The sequence below is a fragment of the Aedes albopictus genome, unplaced genomic scaffold (assembly GCF_035046485.1).
Source record: "Aedes albopictus strain Foshan unplaced genomic scaffold, AalbF5 HiC_scaffold_580, whole genome shotgun sequence".
In the NCBI taxonomy this organism is placed as follows: Eukaryota; Metazoa; Arthropoda; class Insecta; order Diptera; family Culicidae; genus Aedes; species Aedes albopictus.
Genome location: NW_026917399.1, coordinates 2,597 through 19,435, shown reverse-complemented (window position 1 = coordinate 19,435; position 16,839 = coordinate 2,597). Strand labels below are relative to the sequence as shown.

Here is a 16,839-nt window from a genome sequence, read left to right as displayed (position 1 = left end):
TGTACAAGAAAGGTAACAAGTTCGAGTGTGAGAACTTCCAAGCGATTTCTGAATGTCGCCTATAAAGTGCTATCCCTCTCGACGTCTTTCACCTAAAGTGAATGAGTTTTTTGGGAAGTTATCAAACCGGCTTCTTCGATGGCCGCTCGACTATGAACCAGATCCTCACCATCCGGCTAATCTTCAAAAATGCCGCAAAAATGAGATTTTGCGGCGTAAGACAGTATCGACCGCACAGAGCTATGTTGCCCCTATTTGCATAACAGTCCCATGTTTGTTGTATTTCCTATTAACATGAAACAAGCGGAAAGTGGCCAAAACAGGACCGGCCAAATGGTCCCAACGAGAAAAGTAACAACAGTTTTCGGAAAGCGATTCACATGAAAATCTAATAATGGAGAATTGTGCGCAGGAGACTACGGTTTTTGGAGTTGCATTCTGGGGGAAAGGATATCTGAGAAATGATGTACGATTCGCGGTTTACGATGACGATACTAAATTGATGAGTGTGAGACTGCGAATTGCTCTCAATAAGTACTATAATACTGATTCGATATCGTTGGTTGGGACGACTGTTTGTCTATTCTTATCAACTCAACTAACATGTGTGTGTGTTTGTATGTATGACTGACATCATTAAACGCTCGCTACCGCTAAGAACTGTTGCCAGAAAAGCTACAATCAGTGAGTGACATATTGGTTTATTCGTTGTGTAACGTTTTGAAGTTGAGTTAATTTGTTCGCATCTGGCTTTTCCAATTTTACCGCATGTGTCATTATCAATATAGTCAGAAGTTGGTGTCTAAAGGCACTAGTTCTGAAAAACTTGTCCCAATCCTCAGCAGTAGCGTGGATGTCATATCCGTAGAGATATCGTCTGTGAACATGATTGTGTGATGTATACGATCGTTGTGAAGTTGCTCGATGATCTCTTTATTCTACATAATGTGAGAAATACTATAATATAATATATCTGTATTGCGCACGAAGAAAAAAAAAAAACAAAAAAAAATATAAGTAGCAACTTACCAATTCTAAAAGTACTAAAACGTACTCTTTGGCTCATTAAGTGTGATGTTAACCTATTGTTCTGTTCTGTGGATTTGGCGGGAATGGATGTGTTGTTTGTCTATTGAAATGGAACGTGGTTTGCGAATGAAATTTTCGGACTTATTTTGGGTTTTATCCGGTGGTATTGGCTATTGTTTGTTTGCTCTGGTCTATAGTCGGTTGCGTGATGATTTTGTTCTTATCCGTTAGCTAACTTATCATCTTAATCTTAACATAAACGAACGATTCTTTTCCTTAAACGCTATTGCACTTAAGCAACTAATTTTTACACTTGGGGGCGGGAAATAATATCCGGTGGAGCAAATAATCGAATCATCATCGGTTCTCTCCTCAATCCCGTGAGTTTCGCACTGTGTGACCTTGTTCGAACGCATCTCAATCCGTAAAGTTTCGCGCAATTCGACATTCGATGTGTGGTATCCCTTCTTTACAATCACTCCCATGCAACGCGCCTGCATGCAAAAAAATCTAAACACTGGCCTGCATCTACGATATCACTTCGAACGACTCGAATGGAGCTACTTTCGGATTGAAATCAATCCTTGTCTGAGTAGGGGTGGGTGTCGTATTCGAATGTTCCGTTTTTTGCAACAGAACGATTTATAATCCAGCCCCTCGCCTGGAGGGACCAATATAAATACATACAAAAGAAAGCTGTCTAAATTTGTCCGTAATTTACCGTCGTTTTCGGGAATCAACTTTCCTACTTCTACTAGCCTAACATGAATATAACAACGAAACAATACGACCTGGCGCGGTGTACTTCCCACAACTGGGACAGCGTGAATGCGTTTCCAAGCTCAGAAAAGCGAAGTATAACTTAGAACGCGCCCTTCCCGAAAAAAAGGCGAAAAAGTAGCTAACTCACCACCTTTTTGCTCTTTTTCATCAATTTTGCCGAGGACGATGATTGGAAACAATGCAGGAAGTATAGCAATACTAGCACCACTATCAGTGCCAAAAACGCGCCATAGTAGATGCTGGCCGTCTCGATGTGGATCTTGGACTTACGCATGCTTAGGTAAGTCCCATCTAAGTACTTTGACTCGCACCGTTCACCCATGAATCCGTCGGCACATTCGCACGTTGGCATCGTCGAGTTCGCGATCGTAAAGTTGTAACACTTGCCACCGTTCAGGCAGTAGTTCTCCTCGAAGAGCAATGAGCATTTGCCCATCCGCATGAGCTGGTCCTTGCTGTTGCCGGCGTTGGGTCCGCCGGGGCTGGTGCTGGTGCCACCACCACCGCCACCGGGACCGGGGCCACTCCGAGGATCCGTCACGGTGGATGTCGTTTCGGACTGGGCTTCGCTGATCGTCGACGTTGTCTTGGTGGTTATCAGGGTGAATGTTGTCGAATCGCCATTGCCGTTGGTGGTCGTAATCTTTGCCGACGAGGTCGTGATGACACCACGGAAGTGCGACACGGGCCGCGGGCGCGATTTTGGCATGGATCTGCTCGAACAGCAGTCTAAAAAAAAAAACAAAAACAAAAAAGGATTAGTAAACGGAAAGCCTCAATATGGATGGTCCAAGGCAGCAAAATGAACCGATTAATTCACAAAAAAAACGTGGGATCGGACTGTTGTCACGGGATGACATTTATTGTATTGTGGTCAGCTTACACTGCTACAGAGGCAAAGGCAGATGCTGTCCAGATGCAACCCGGTACCTCGAAAGTTGCGAACAAGAAGACAGACAAAGACGCTGAACTCTCCAAACCCGGGAAACTTAAGGTCCCACATAAACAGTCTAAGGCAGGAGTTTGCAGTCAACTCGGGAATACGAAGGTCCCAGTTAGGAAAACAGAGGTAGTAATAGGGCGCAATCAACCCGGGAAACCGAAAGTCCTAGGCACGAAGCAAACACGCAAAAACTGCTCATACTCTACCCGGGAATATTAAGGTCCCTAGTAAGGTATCAGTAGCAGTAGCTGAGAGTCTTCAATCAGGGAATCTAAAAGTCCCAGATAGGGAAACTAAGCCCACTACTACTCAAAATGCACTATACACGAAGGTTGTGAGTCAAGTACGCATAGGAATAATACCAAAGGACTATCCGATTACAACTCTAGCGACACAACAGCTAATAATGGTACAAGACACCATTATTAACATAGTAGTGGAGAATCGGGGAACAGATGTAAAACAGATTTTCACAGGCTGCACCATAAAAACAGGCTTCTTTGTTATCAACTGCCTTAACCAGGCTACAGCGGACTGGTTAAAAAGGATATCACCGAGTTTACTAGTATGCGAGAGAGTTGAGTTGATAGCGGACGATGAAAAGAACATTCCTAGATAAAAGATATTGGTAGCCTACCTGCCGAAAAGCGCCATGAAAAGCAGGGAGCAAATAATGGCATTGAACGAGTCACATAATGATTTGGAAACGGACTCCTGGAGAGTTCTGCAAAGACCAGCAGCAGCAAATTCCTGGGCCGAGGTCGGTAACTATTACTGGTAATGAATGTGAAAGTTCATTTAAAACTGAATTTCAAGAAGAAACTGCTAAAACGAACCCGAAAAGGATAACCAACGTGGTGAGAACAACAGTAGTTCACTGGGAATGCAAAAGAATGTCCCAGAAATCTCCAAAGTTTCCACCACAACAGGCACAAAAACTAAGCCGACGATCCGCCAGTCACAAAAAAGCGGATCGCCAACGAAATGACCAACAAAGAGGACAAATCAACATTTGTTAATTCAAGGCAACATGATTTACTTGATTTCGCACTTTGTAGCCAAATTCTAACAGATACAATTATCTCTTGGGGAGTATCTGACGAGGTATCTCTTTCAGATCATAAGCATAACACCACAGACAAACAGACGTAACACTTGGAACAAAATGCGATTAAAATTATCGTCACGAAGACATAATCGCCCAATGCTAATTGCGCTGCGTTTCGCAAACTCGCTGAGTAGATGACGGTAGTGAGCAAACGTCAAACAGGAGCAAAAACGATGCGAGCGCCGTGAGCGAGTGATTTGCGAACTACAGAATATTTGGATTATCCCACCATGGTGCGAGACCGCCATTTTTAAGAATCCAACATCTTGCATGTAAACATTTGTGTATCCACAAAGGATTCCATTGTGGATACACGAAAGATGTTGGCTCCTGTCAGATGCATTAGGTGGGATTAGGGTTGCCACATACGTGGATTATCCGTTAAAAAGTGAAACAATGGGAAGAGAGTAGAGTCAAACGTCTGTTTGTCTGTGATAACACCTTCTCAATAGAGAGGGGGGGGGGGGATCGTCAGGTAATTCTATCGAGATCCCAGTAACACCAACTGGGATCTCTACATGCAAATTCTTGCGACCAAGTAACCTCTGCTGGACGAAAAATAAGAACAGCAGAGCAACTAGAAGACGCTTCTAAGACGGTAACTTACACAATTAGGGGGGCCCGGGGCAAGAAGGTCACCTTAAGCATTTTGAACTATTACACGGTAAAACACCAGTAAATCGAACGTTTATCGAACGCAAAGTGTAATGTAGATTACTATCTACAAAATTAAATCGATATTGATATGAAATATATTACAAAAGTGCACAAAATATTAAAATTTCTTTCGGTTGTTTTTCTCATTAAAAGAATGGGCCGGGGCAAGAAGACCACTCTACCGGGGCAAAAAGGACACCTACCTAATAAATCTGCTTTCTTTGGTGAACGCCCTGCTGGGTGGCTACTCGCTTTACCGACATGCCGGAATCGGTCACCGCTTTGATTTTCGCGATCCTGCTGGCGGAATGTCGTTGTTTCCGGGTCGCAATCCACTTTTACCTGCGAACCATCCTCGGTCGGCCACTCGAAATCACAACAACAACAACTGTTTGACATTTGGATTCAAGGTTATGTTCAAGCAAAGTGCGTTTCAAAGAGTGACCCATTTGCCCCGGGCAGAGGTGTCCTTTTTGCCCCGGATTGTCAATAGTGCATTTTAATGCATATTTTTGCATAAAATGACGGCACAGCCAGTAGTATTCTATTACAAATAGTTGTAATAAAGATAATAAAAAAAAATAAAATAGTTGTAATTATTGTAAACTTGCTATCAAATTCGAATAAACCTTAAGAAATATGAAATGGTCTTTGAAAATCCTTATTTTGTGCGATGTCACTGTTATAATTTTTGACCAGATCCAAGATGCAGCAATCTTTTTAGAATTTTTTAGCTCAATTCAGAACTTTGAATACAAAATGTGATGAATATTACATTATAAGACTGTGGAGAAGGTTCAGAACCCATCAATTATGCCTATATCATTACATTTCATAGGGAAATCAAAGGGTGTCCTTCTTGCCCCGGTGTCCTTTTTGCCCCGGGGTCCCCTATACAATCCAGTTGTATCCAAATGAGCATGACGTCACGATTCCAACAACAACAATGGAGCGCATGACGCCATGCTCCATAGTTGCACTTTTGAAACGTTTGAAACATACTTTTCACACGCTCGTAACATTTCACTCAGTGATGTCCGGGTACCTATGTTTACTATCTATAATGTTTATTAGTAGCGTGACACTGTGCTACATTCCCGGTTGATGGAATAAGGTAAGAGTGATATTCACACCAAAAAACGGCAAACGGGACTAAACACAACCTAAAGCATACATCCCAATAAGGGGCGATTTCTTCACCCTGGCTTAAGCGTTAAGCCTAGTTTAACTGTATGGGTAAGCCTGGCTTACCAGTTAAGCCGAGGTGAAGAAATCGGCCCTAAGCCCAACCTCTATTATATTTACTCAAAATAATTGAGAAGATACTGGACGAGCATATCAAAGTTTTTAAATGCTCACGACCTAAATAAATTACAGTTTGCCTATTGCAAAAGCAAGTCGACGGTAACAGCCTTTTCCACGTTTTTTTTTTTTTTTTTTTTTTTTTTTCATAGTGATTACGGCGGTAGCACACTGTGCTGATGTTCTACACCGCACCCTTTCCCAACGTTTGCTTCTATGAGCCTCTATTTTTGTTTCAAGTACGTAGGCATATCGTGGCCCAAGTCGACACTGTTTTGGCCTGCGTTGAACAAAAATAGTTTTAATAAAAGTTTCCCATTCTTGCCGTTTTTACTATGTGTTTTTGTATGCCGGACCATGCTGAGAAGCTAATCAAGAGTATTGTGTTATTCGATGCTGTGCATGCATTGCTCCTGTATTTGATGAGTATCGCAGCATTATCGATCGCGTTCGCCACTGTCTCGCGCGGGAGCAAAAACAATAGATACGCGGGTGTTTAGTGTTTAGTATTGTGTTGTTCCTGTGTCTGTAAGTGTTGAGCATCGCAGCATAATCGATCGCGTCCGCCATTATCTCGCCCGGGAAAAAAATATATATATAATTTTTTCGCTAGGTTTCTAGCTGCGCTCTGAATAGAGTTGAAACCTCTACATTAGACATGAAGATACGAAAAGAGTACGTAATCTTTCAGAAGCAGTTTGCCAGACGTACGCAGAAAATTACATTCATTAAGACACTGTTGCAAACTGTCTCAGAAAGTTACGGTAGAAGATTGGAAAGTTTTCAATTGGTCAGTCAGTCAGGATTTGCCTATGTAGTGTAATGGTCACACGGTTTGTATTTGTCTTCTTGTTTGGTTTTGTGATAAGGTTCAATATGTTTTCCTCGTTAAGTCAGTTGTCGTATGTTTGTTTTTTATTTCATCGAATCAGTCGATCCTGTGTCAAATTGTTTTCTTGATTTCGCTAATCGTTTTCTACTTTTCTGTGTTCATCTCTTGTGTCCTTACATTGTCATCGGTCCAAACCCCACAGAAACATGTAACTGAACTTCTGATATTTTTCTGTTGTGTCATAATACCATCTAAGAGATAAACATATGCCAAATTGGTCAGTTGATTGCAATAATAAAGATTGCTTGTCTATTGTGTATTCATCCCACTACAAATACTATGAAAAATATTCAAATTCGTTCAATTGTCCTATCGGTCCTACCTAGATAAACCATGTTTCTCAATTTCTCAAGTGTAGCCTAGAAATGTCAACCTAGTCATACACAAGTAACGTTGTTCAGTTAATAAAAGCAGTCAGTTTTTGTCCAAAATGTCACGTCGAACGCATTGACGTCAACAATGCGTTTAAGTGTTCGCACGTTAGCTTCGAGTCTATCAGCACAATTAAGTGCTGCAAATCTCCTTCCCATTAATTCTTCGGTCGATTTTAATTACTTATTTAAAGAAAATATGACCAACTAATATTGTAAAAATTCGAAAAAGCGACTATGACATTAATAAATTACTAATCAAAATCAACCGAGTAACGTGGGAAATAGAGCCCAAATAACATTTTGAAGTCAGCTGGCTGTAAAAGGTTCCAAAACCTGTCACAAATCCTATAATACTTTTATTAGGATTTGTAACGATCATCAAAACCTTCTCAAATCCAACCGACTTGGAACTATTGCTTGGGAATAGACTCTACTGAGCCCCGGCGGTTCCTCCGTGTTTATCGAGCATGTCAGATGCATATGATCAGCCATACTCCATCTGCAGCAGCCGGTTCGTGATGAACCGTTGGAGGCGCATTAAAGTGTTAAAAAGGTGATATGTTTCACTAAAGAACACTACATTACAATAATCAAAATGAAACTCCTTCACTTTAATACCGTCAACCCCTGCGAACTTGGCCAGGGAAGGTCATTTGGCATAACCATAACGACAGATTGGATATTTAGCATAATAGAAACGCACACTGAACGAAAATCACCGCAACAAATTGAATGGACTGACTCGAGACGACTTTGCAGTGAAATGGACGCCAAATACGTGGATATGGAGTTTCCTGAATTGTTGCAGCTCTAAGGAATCTAAATGATTTAAGTTTGTCCCAAAGCAATTTCATGCTAAAACTCTTTTAGAGTTCTATGTGTCGATAGAGCATGTGAGATCACTTATTTAAAATCAGTTTCCTACCGACATGCATCAGATCAACGGATTTGTCAACACGGAAGGAAAACTTCTCGATTTATTCTTTGTTGAAAACTCGAAGACGTATGGTATGTGGAGGCAAGATGGGTCAGGGGGCAAGATGGGTCAGTACCGTTTTCAATCGCACAATATAAGTTTTGAATCTTTCAATAATTTTCCCAGATGAACGACGGGGATACACAAAAAAGTGGTATATTGTTTTGAAAATTCTATACGTTCCTCGCACAGAAAAAAATAAAATATTTTTTTGTTATACTCCTTATGCTATACATTCCATATAACTACGTGTATTGTGTAGACGGGGCAAGATGGGTCACCCAAATTTTTCGGTATGTTTGCATAGTTTTTGAAAATGTTTTATTTTTCATGGAAAGGCTATTCTGTGACCTACATTATCGAAGCGATGAGAGCACTGAAAATTTGAGAACATATTTTTTAAATTTTCCTTCAAAAAATATAGGTTTTCAAAGTCCGTTTATGGCTACCCGAACAAAAATCTTCTAGTTCTGAGAATAATCTACCGATATGTTTCAACACTTTCTTCATGTAATCTGTACGTCTATGAAGCTTAGATGTATAGAGAAAAACTAGAAGATATAGTATTTTTTGTTGGAGGAAAATCGAGTTTTCTTATAGCTGACCCATCTTGCCCCCGTTAAAATGAGGTGGGGCAAGATGTGTCATGTTTTGAAAATTGTTTGTCAAGACGCAGGTTTCAAACTTTATTACCTTTTTATACTCTTATATCATAGCTGACTAGTGTATCTGAGAGACGTGGTAGAATACAGAGAAATGCGATTTATATTCAGAAAGTTATAGGGATCCATTTCTTAGGTGACCCATCCTGCTCCCACTTACCATATATCTAATTTTCGTCTGCTACGCATGGACAGCTATAATGAGCTTTTCGTTCTGCTATTGGATATGGCGAATATTGAGCCGGGGTTAGTCGATCAACAAGATGGTTTCGACTTTCAAAGATATGATTTTTGCTCGCTTAACAACGCGTTTGCGAACTCTAATTGGAGTGACGGCGGTGACATAGTAGCTCTCTACTATGGACCGTGATGCGACTATGCGTGATGCGAAGCGCAGCGCAACGCGTTTGCGTTCGAACAGTTTCTGTAAGCGCCAGTGCAAAACACATGGTGAGACGCGTTGTCCAGTCAGAGTGAACGCGAATCACAGCGTCGGCAGCTGCGTCAAACCATTCCGTCGAGTGCTTTCACGCGCGTGCATGCACAAGTTGCTGTACGGGGAACTGATGGTTGCTAGGACCGTCTCATGATTCTGTGCGCCTGGTGTGTGGTGTGTGCTGTTTGAGTGAATTCATCACGACAGAATGGTCAGGTCAGGTGTGAGTTTGGTCGTTGTTTGAGCGTTCTCATTATGCTGATGGTTGTGATTATGGTGTTGGGCCAGAGTCGTTTTTAAACCTCCCTGCTGGGCATCAATAATTTCGCTTCGGATACGCGTCTCAAGACGCGTCACTGTGTCATGCTTCGCGTTGCTCGACGCGTGTATGAAAGCTGATCGACAAACGCGTTGCGCATCGCTTCACGCGCCGCCTTACTATGTCATCGGCCTGATTCATTATCCACAAGGACATTGGACGATTTTCTACAACAAACTCAATTCGTCAGTGGGAGCGGACCTGGTGTGGTGATTAGAACACAAGACTATTACGCCGAGGACCTGGGATCGAATCCCACTCCCGACATACTCACAAAATGTGGGTTTCTCCTTCGGAAGGGAAATAAAGCGTGGGTCCCGAGATGAACTAGCCTAGGGTTAAAAATCTCGTTAATACAGACAAAAAAATCAATTCGTCAGTCAACGAGCACGTACCGAAAAGAAGACGCAGGCTTAATTCCATTTATACCAAACCATAGTGGACTGTGGAAATGCGAAACCTCCGTAACAATCTTCGAACTCCTCGACTGGAAAACGGGTTTTCCAAACAAGATCCGACAGTGACAGAGATGTTCTTCAACAAAAGGAACTGTTCTACAAAATCGCATCTTATATTTACCTATGAGGATTGGGTTCGAAGAGTGCAACTAAGTGTCAAGCAAGACCCTTTGTGATTATGGGACTTTGTTGAGGATCAAAAATCTACTAAACGGATTCCCACCAACGTAACTCAGAATGCCGTTGCTAGCACCAATTCGAAGGTTTTTTTTCGAACGTATACAGCAAAGCATCGCCTGTACAGCGTAGTAACTGCTTTGCGCCTATACCAGCATCGGACATTGATTAACCCGTCGTCCAATTTTCATCTGATGAAGTACATAATGCTCTTGTTGATCTTGACACTGAAAAAGGAGCAGGCACAGAAGGCCTCCCGCCAGTCCTTTTGAAAAATTGTGCTACAACGCTAGCTTTCCCGATTACACTAATTTTTAACCGATCAATCCACGAGAGATGCTTTCCTGCTGCATGGAAAGCAGCTTGAATTGTTCCAATTCATAAACCAGGGCATTATCGGGGATTACCGTGGCATCTCCAGACTGTGTGTTTTGAGCAAAGAGTTGGAAAAACTTTTACATGATGACTTGTAGAATGCTGTATCTCCACTCATCTCCGAAGTTAAGCACGGTTTTATGAAGCATCGATCAACAACTTCAAATCTTATGTGTTACACAAGCAATCTTTTTTCGTGAGATCGAAGCATACCTACAAGTGGATTCCATTCACATAGACTTTGCCAAGGCTTTTGATACTGTCTCACATTAGGCTTCCAGAATGGATTACCGAATGGGTCACCTCCTACCTTTCAGGTCGTGAAGCATTTAGGGTTTCTAACAACCGTTGTTGCATTACGTTAGGCGTGCCTCAAGGTAGCGTACAAGGATCGTTGCTTCTTAAAATGTATCGTGTTATAAACTCCAGTCTATAACTGGTTTGGACTCAATATCATGTGACACAGATCCTAACGATTGAACGAGTGCATAGAAAGTTTATTTGCTTTGCATTAAGAGACCTTCCGTAGAGGATTTCAGCGAACTTGCTATACTATCCGAAACGTTGTCAGTTGATTGAACTAGATCACTATCCCGTCAATCGTCAAAACATGTTTGTTTGTCTTCAACAGATCCGACTCCGTTCCTCCAAGAACTCTTCTTCATTCTCCATTTTTAGCCATTCCCTATCATGGAAGGAACAATCCATTTGATTCCAGCCTGCGTTCATTCAATGAAGTAGCTGAATTATTTGATTTTAACTTATCGAAGAATGTTTTTGCAATTAGGATTAGAGATTGAAGTTAAGCTAAGTTTTATCACAGACAAACAGACGTAACCCTCTTCCAAACGGCTTGGCATATGCATTTAACGATCAATTCAAATTTAATTTGATTTGCGCGATCCTTCCACCAGATGCGCTTCGATCGCTTTGACGTTTGCCAGTGTACACGTTGTTGAATGATGCAAACGAAAATTGCAGGCGATTTGTGTAGTAGTGTGCGTGTTAGACAACCCGAGCAGGAATGAATAACTGCCACATAACTGGAGCATACCAAAGTCAGGTATCATACCTTTAGTGTAGAATTAGCTATAAGTTAAAATACACATTAATAAAAACAAAAAAAAAAGGTATCATACCAAGACAAGGTATTGGTCGGCTATCCAGGTATTGAAAATAACTTATTTTGGTATTTTGTAGGTATTGATGAAATACTTCAACGAGTTCTTGATTTGGTGTTGAGGACTGCTTGAGGTAGGTATTAGGGAATCGCGCTACTTGGGCGGTGGCTTCTATATTCGTCTGTTTTCCACTATAACTCAGTCAAATTTAAATCATTTGACACAACTTTTGGAATGTGGTGAGATAGGTATAGTATCTACCAGTGTACAACATTTCAAGTCAATTGGTTCAAAATTGACTGAGTTATAGTGGAAAACAGACGAATATAGAAGCCACCGCCCAAGTGGCGCGATACCCTATTCAATTATGATAAAATCGCTATTTGTATGGAAAAATCGCCGATTATTATTTAGGTATTGCGATACCTGATGTCATTATTCACGCGTTATGCACAGAATACACACCAGTTATTATTTTAGGTATTTCGCCTCTTTTGCAGGGCTACTTAATACCTCATTCAGGTTGTAGGTATTCGGTTTTCATACCTGAGTTCGATATTCTTCAGTTATTTTTTTCATGCTCGGGAAACGTCAAATCGAAATCTATCATGGTCGACAGGGTCTCGCGCGGTTATACCAACAGGTGGCAGTGTGCTCATGAAAAAGACACATGGCAAAAGTATTTGATGAATTTTCTCGAAGAGTTACATCTGTTTGTCTGTGGTTTTATATTCAATCTGAACGTAATTCGAATACGGTGAACTAAATAAACTTAAAAAACATGAAAGAAGAATTAGCATTAACTGCTAATATTCGTAGGAGCTTATTTGAAGAGGTATTCACCGAAATCTTCCTAAGAACATCCTTTAAGAGTTCTACCAGGACTTCAACCCCATTCCAAGGCTTTTGCTAAAGATACTGTAACATATTCACAACATATATTCAAACAGTGCTAAAACAGTACCATAACTATCCCAAACATTATTATGTAATATAATAGTTCAGTTATTACATAAAATATCTTCCGGGTTAACTTATTATTGTTTGTTTATCTGTATTAACGAGATTTTTAGTCCTGGGCTAGTTCATCTCGGTAACTTATTATTATCAAAAATACAGTTTTGGTAATTTTCCTGAAATTGCAGCTTCTAAAAATTTCGCCAATGATTCTGCCAAGATTTATGTAAGAGTATTCCCGCCCAGGTCGAATCGTAGGGGATTAAATAATGCCTTCGATAATAAAAAAAACATTACATTATTATTTAGGAACTCCACATCTGGTGGATTTTTCTGTAGTCTTTCAGTAATCTAAATTCCTCTAGCAATAAATTGAAAAAAATCTGTTAGAAATCTTCAAAATACTAAAACATTTGCCTAGAATTCCAGCTGCAGTTTCGCCAGTTTCTTCAGATGATTCGATGAAAAACTTTTTTTTACAAATTATGCTACGTTAAAGAATTGAAATAAATGTCATAGAAAATACCAGTACAAAATAATAATTAGCTTAAAATTATATCCTTCGAACTTGCTAGATATCGTAGTTTGCAAACAACTCTATATGATCTCAAATAGGATGATAAAGTGGAGGCGATTTGCGTACATATTACATGCGGTTCAATGGGAGCATGTACGTACATGTATGGGCGCCAACATTTCAAAGGGGCGTAACTGCTAATAAAAACAACTGTGGATCATATGCCGTCATTCCCAGGTATCAAACAACTATTGCTAGTCAGAACAATTGTGCCACGATTTTTTTTAATCAGTATTAACGAGATTTTTAGCCCTTGGCTAAAAGCGGGACCCACGCTTTACTTCCCTTCCGAAGGAAGAACTCACATTTTGTGAGTTTGTCGGGAGTAGGATTCGATCCCAGGTCCTCGGCGTGATAGTCACGTGCTTTAACCATCACACCAGGTCCGCTCCACTGCCACGAATGTATCTGTGTATAGAACATATCTCCCCTTATTATCTTTTGGAATTCAATAAGAAGTTTTCGATAATAGTATTTCTGACCCCTGGTATTTTTCCTGAAGTTCCTCCTGAGATTTCATCAGGAGTACCTTCCATCTAGAATTTATATAGCGATCATGAGTTCCACCAGGCATAAGGAATTTATTAAGGAACTTATTTCGGGGTTTTAATTAAGAGATCCTCTTCAAGAGTTGCTAATGAGATTCGCCAATATGTTCTTGCTGAAATTCCCACAGGAGTTCTTCGGAGGTTTCCTTTAGAATTTCCACAAATTCTTCGTGGGATTCCTCTAATCGTTTTTTAGGATTTCATCAAAAGTTCCGTGTGGGATTCCTGCAGGAGTTTATTTTGGTATTAGTGCAGGAGTTCCTTCTAGTTTCCTCCTAATGTTGCTAATGAAAATCATTCACATGTTATTTCTGTGAATCCTTCAGGAGCTTCAGGAGTTTCTTGTGGAAACCATGTGAAGTTTGCAGAAGTTGTTTCTAGAAATACTCCAGAAGTACCTTGTGGGAATCCTTCAGGAGATCCTGTAGAAGTCCCAAGATCGAATTCCGCAGAAGATCTGAAAAAGTCCATAAAAGGCATTCAAGGTGGAATTCTCAAAACGAACTTTTTGGAGGAATTCCCAGCTGAAATTCCTGAAGAGAACCAATCTGTAATTTCTGGAATAATCGACAGATTAAATTTCGGGATGACATTCCTAGATGATGTTTCTGTAGTAATCTCTAGAAGAAAGTTCCAGGAGGAGTTCACAGTTCAAAGTTCTAGAGGAATTCCAAGAAGGAATCTCTGTAGGAATCCGCTGATGATATTTCTGGACGAATCTTCAAAAGGAATTCTAGGAGAAATACTGCAAATCATTACTACTAATATAATTTGTGGCAATATCACATTTCCGAAGACTAGAAACCATACAAGACACATTAGACTAGATAAGATTAACACAACACAACACCATTTATATATTTGTACAACACAGTTTTCCCATCAAAAATGCCACACTCAATGGCCGAAATTTCGGGTAAAATAAAATAATACCATCGAAAAAAATTGTATGAATGAGTTGGCTGAAAACAAAAGTCAATATTAAGTTCCAAACGCAACTGCCATTGAATCCAATCTTGGCTGTCTTTTAACATCGGAAAAATACGGAGAGATTTTTGGTACATTTCTGGGAAGATCAATGATGCTATTTTCCTAACAAAATGTAGCCAGGCTTCTGTAGGAACGTCCCAGGATCAAGACTTGATGTAGTGTTTTGCTTTTTGTTTGTGTGTTTAGTGTTTACTGAAAATGATCATTTTATCATATGATGCAGGAATTATCGTTAGGTATATAACCGTTGCCAGCGTACCACAAATAGCTTATTCAATGGAAGACGTTAATGCCGTTTTCTATTCCAGATTTTCGGCTACTCTTTCCTGGAGCGATCAAGAAGGAAAAACAAACCAGATGAATTATGCAGGCAGCTGTTTCAACATAACAAATTAATATTTTGTACGCCTGAACGTTTACCAAACGTATTTCTTGGAGCTTACCCTTCCATTAACAACACCCAAATTTCCGTGACATCTAGGCCTGGAGATCGTGGAGTTGTCTACATCATTCTCTGCTGTCCAACTAACCATTCTTTCCCTTCCCTCAGCAGCCGCAAGGACAGTTCTCTGCCAATGGAGGATTGCGTCAGTCTTGTCTAAGAGTCAGGGATAAGTCATAAATAATTGTGCTTTGGTTCGGACGGGAAGGAGGCAACCCTCATAATAGCGGTCTAGGCCTGTACCACCTACGAATTTGTGCGACTCGTTTAATGGTAATTTCTGGCAACATAAATTATAGATTCCTTCTCTGATCCTACATGAAAGTTCGGAAACAATTTCGATTGTGACAGGGATTTCTTATAGGGGTTTTTGGTGTTGGGGACATGTTTCAAGACCCAGGTTGATCCCTGACAAGGATTCCCATGGCCATTAGCGTAGGACACAAAAATACATTTTACTCCTGTACACTTTTTGAGTTCTATTTTGGTCCCATATAAACTGTGCAAAATTTCAGATCGATTGCAGAAACTATATTTTAGCGCTAGCCATTTTAAGTTTTCATACGATTTAGTATGGGGAAAATCACTTTTCCAAAGAAAAATCGCCACAGGTTGCCCCTTAACCCCTAAAAATAAATCAATGAATGATTTCTGTAGGAAATTTTACGAGGGACCCACCCTCCGAAGACCGCAAAGCGATCTAAAGCATGTGGAAAAAGTTATTGACTGAAAACCGAATGACATGCAAACGTTGTTTAACATGTAAGGAATAACAATAAATAATAAAATCTCGTTATTTTATCGATCGGGTGAGGCCTGATAACTTTTTCCACGAGCGTCGCATCGGTTTGCTGTCTTTGGAGGTCTGATTCTGTAACCTTGTAGCTCAGGGATTGGGGTGGTAAGGGATCTTCAGGGTCGTTGAGCGTGATTTTGGGGCTTATCTTTACCGTCAAGTGGAGGTGCTGAGGTGAACAGGAGCACTGATATAATTACGATGGCGGACAAAGGGAACACACACAAAAAGGAACAAGAGATGGAACAAAATGAAACCGTACCAGACTCAAATACAAAATTCAACAAAATGGAGGAGTACTGGGACGTCGAGGCTTGGCGGTTCCTTTCGAACCCGGAAAGACGAATAAAATACAAAAAGTAGTGGAAATGCTATTAAACAGAAATATACTCTTTAAAAGGACAGGCAATCTATTTACAATTACTATATACAATTTTATTGTGACGTCACATTTCTTTATGGTTTTGTGGTTTTACTTGCGGTTTTTCGTGGAGGTTGTGGGCAGATTGGGAACTGCTGCTGGTGGTTGCTGGTTGGACGGAGCTGCGGGGATGGACGAGCGGGTGGTCAGGCCGCTCATCTGATGACTGGTTTGGGAACCGATGTCGGGCTCATTGGCGTCCTCCGACTTGGTTTACTCGATGAGATGGCGGTTTGGGGTGTCCGCCGGCCTATTGCGTGTATTTGCGGGTGCAATGGCGGGTTTTTGCTGCACTTCACTGGGGGGGTGCGCTGTCGTGGTTTTGACCTTTTTCTGGCGAAGAAAGGCCACAAATAAAAAGAAAAGGCCCAAATGTTTGGACCTAACCATCACGGATTAGAATTTCGCACTGTCCTCAGCACAAACCTCAACATTCTTCTTGTTCACAATTTTAACCACTTAATTACCTTTTCTTGTTGTTTTATATGTGTTGTTC

The 16,839-nt window shown here is 40.7% G+C and overlaps 1 protein-coding gene across 1 annotated transcript; it reads right to left on the bottom strand.

Moving 5' to 3' along the window:
• Nucleotides 1-733: 733 nt before the first annotated feature.
• On the bottom strand, nt 734-2,546 carry LOC109397817 (protein gurken). Its single transcript, XM_062843834.1, has one exon. The coding sequence runs from the start codon at nt 2,519-2,521 to the stop codon at nt 1,931-1,933; it is 591 nt and encodes a 196-aa protein (XP_062699818.1). The 5' UTR covers nt 2,522-2,546; the 3' UTR covers nt 734-1,930.
• Nucleotides 2,547-16,839: the final 14,293 nt, after the last annotated feature.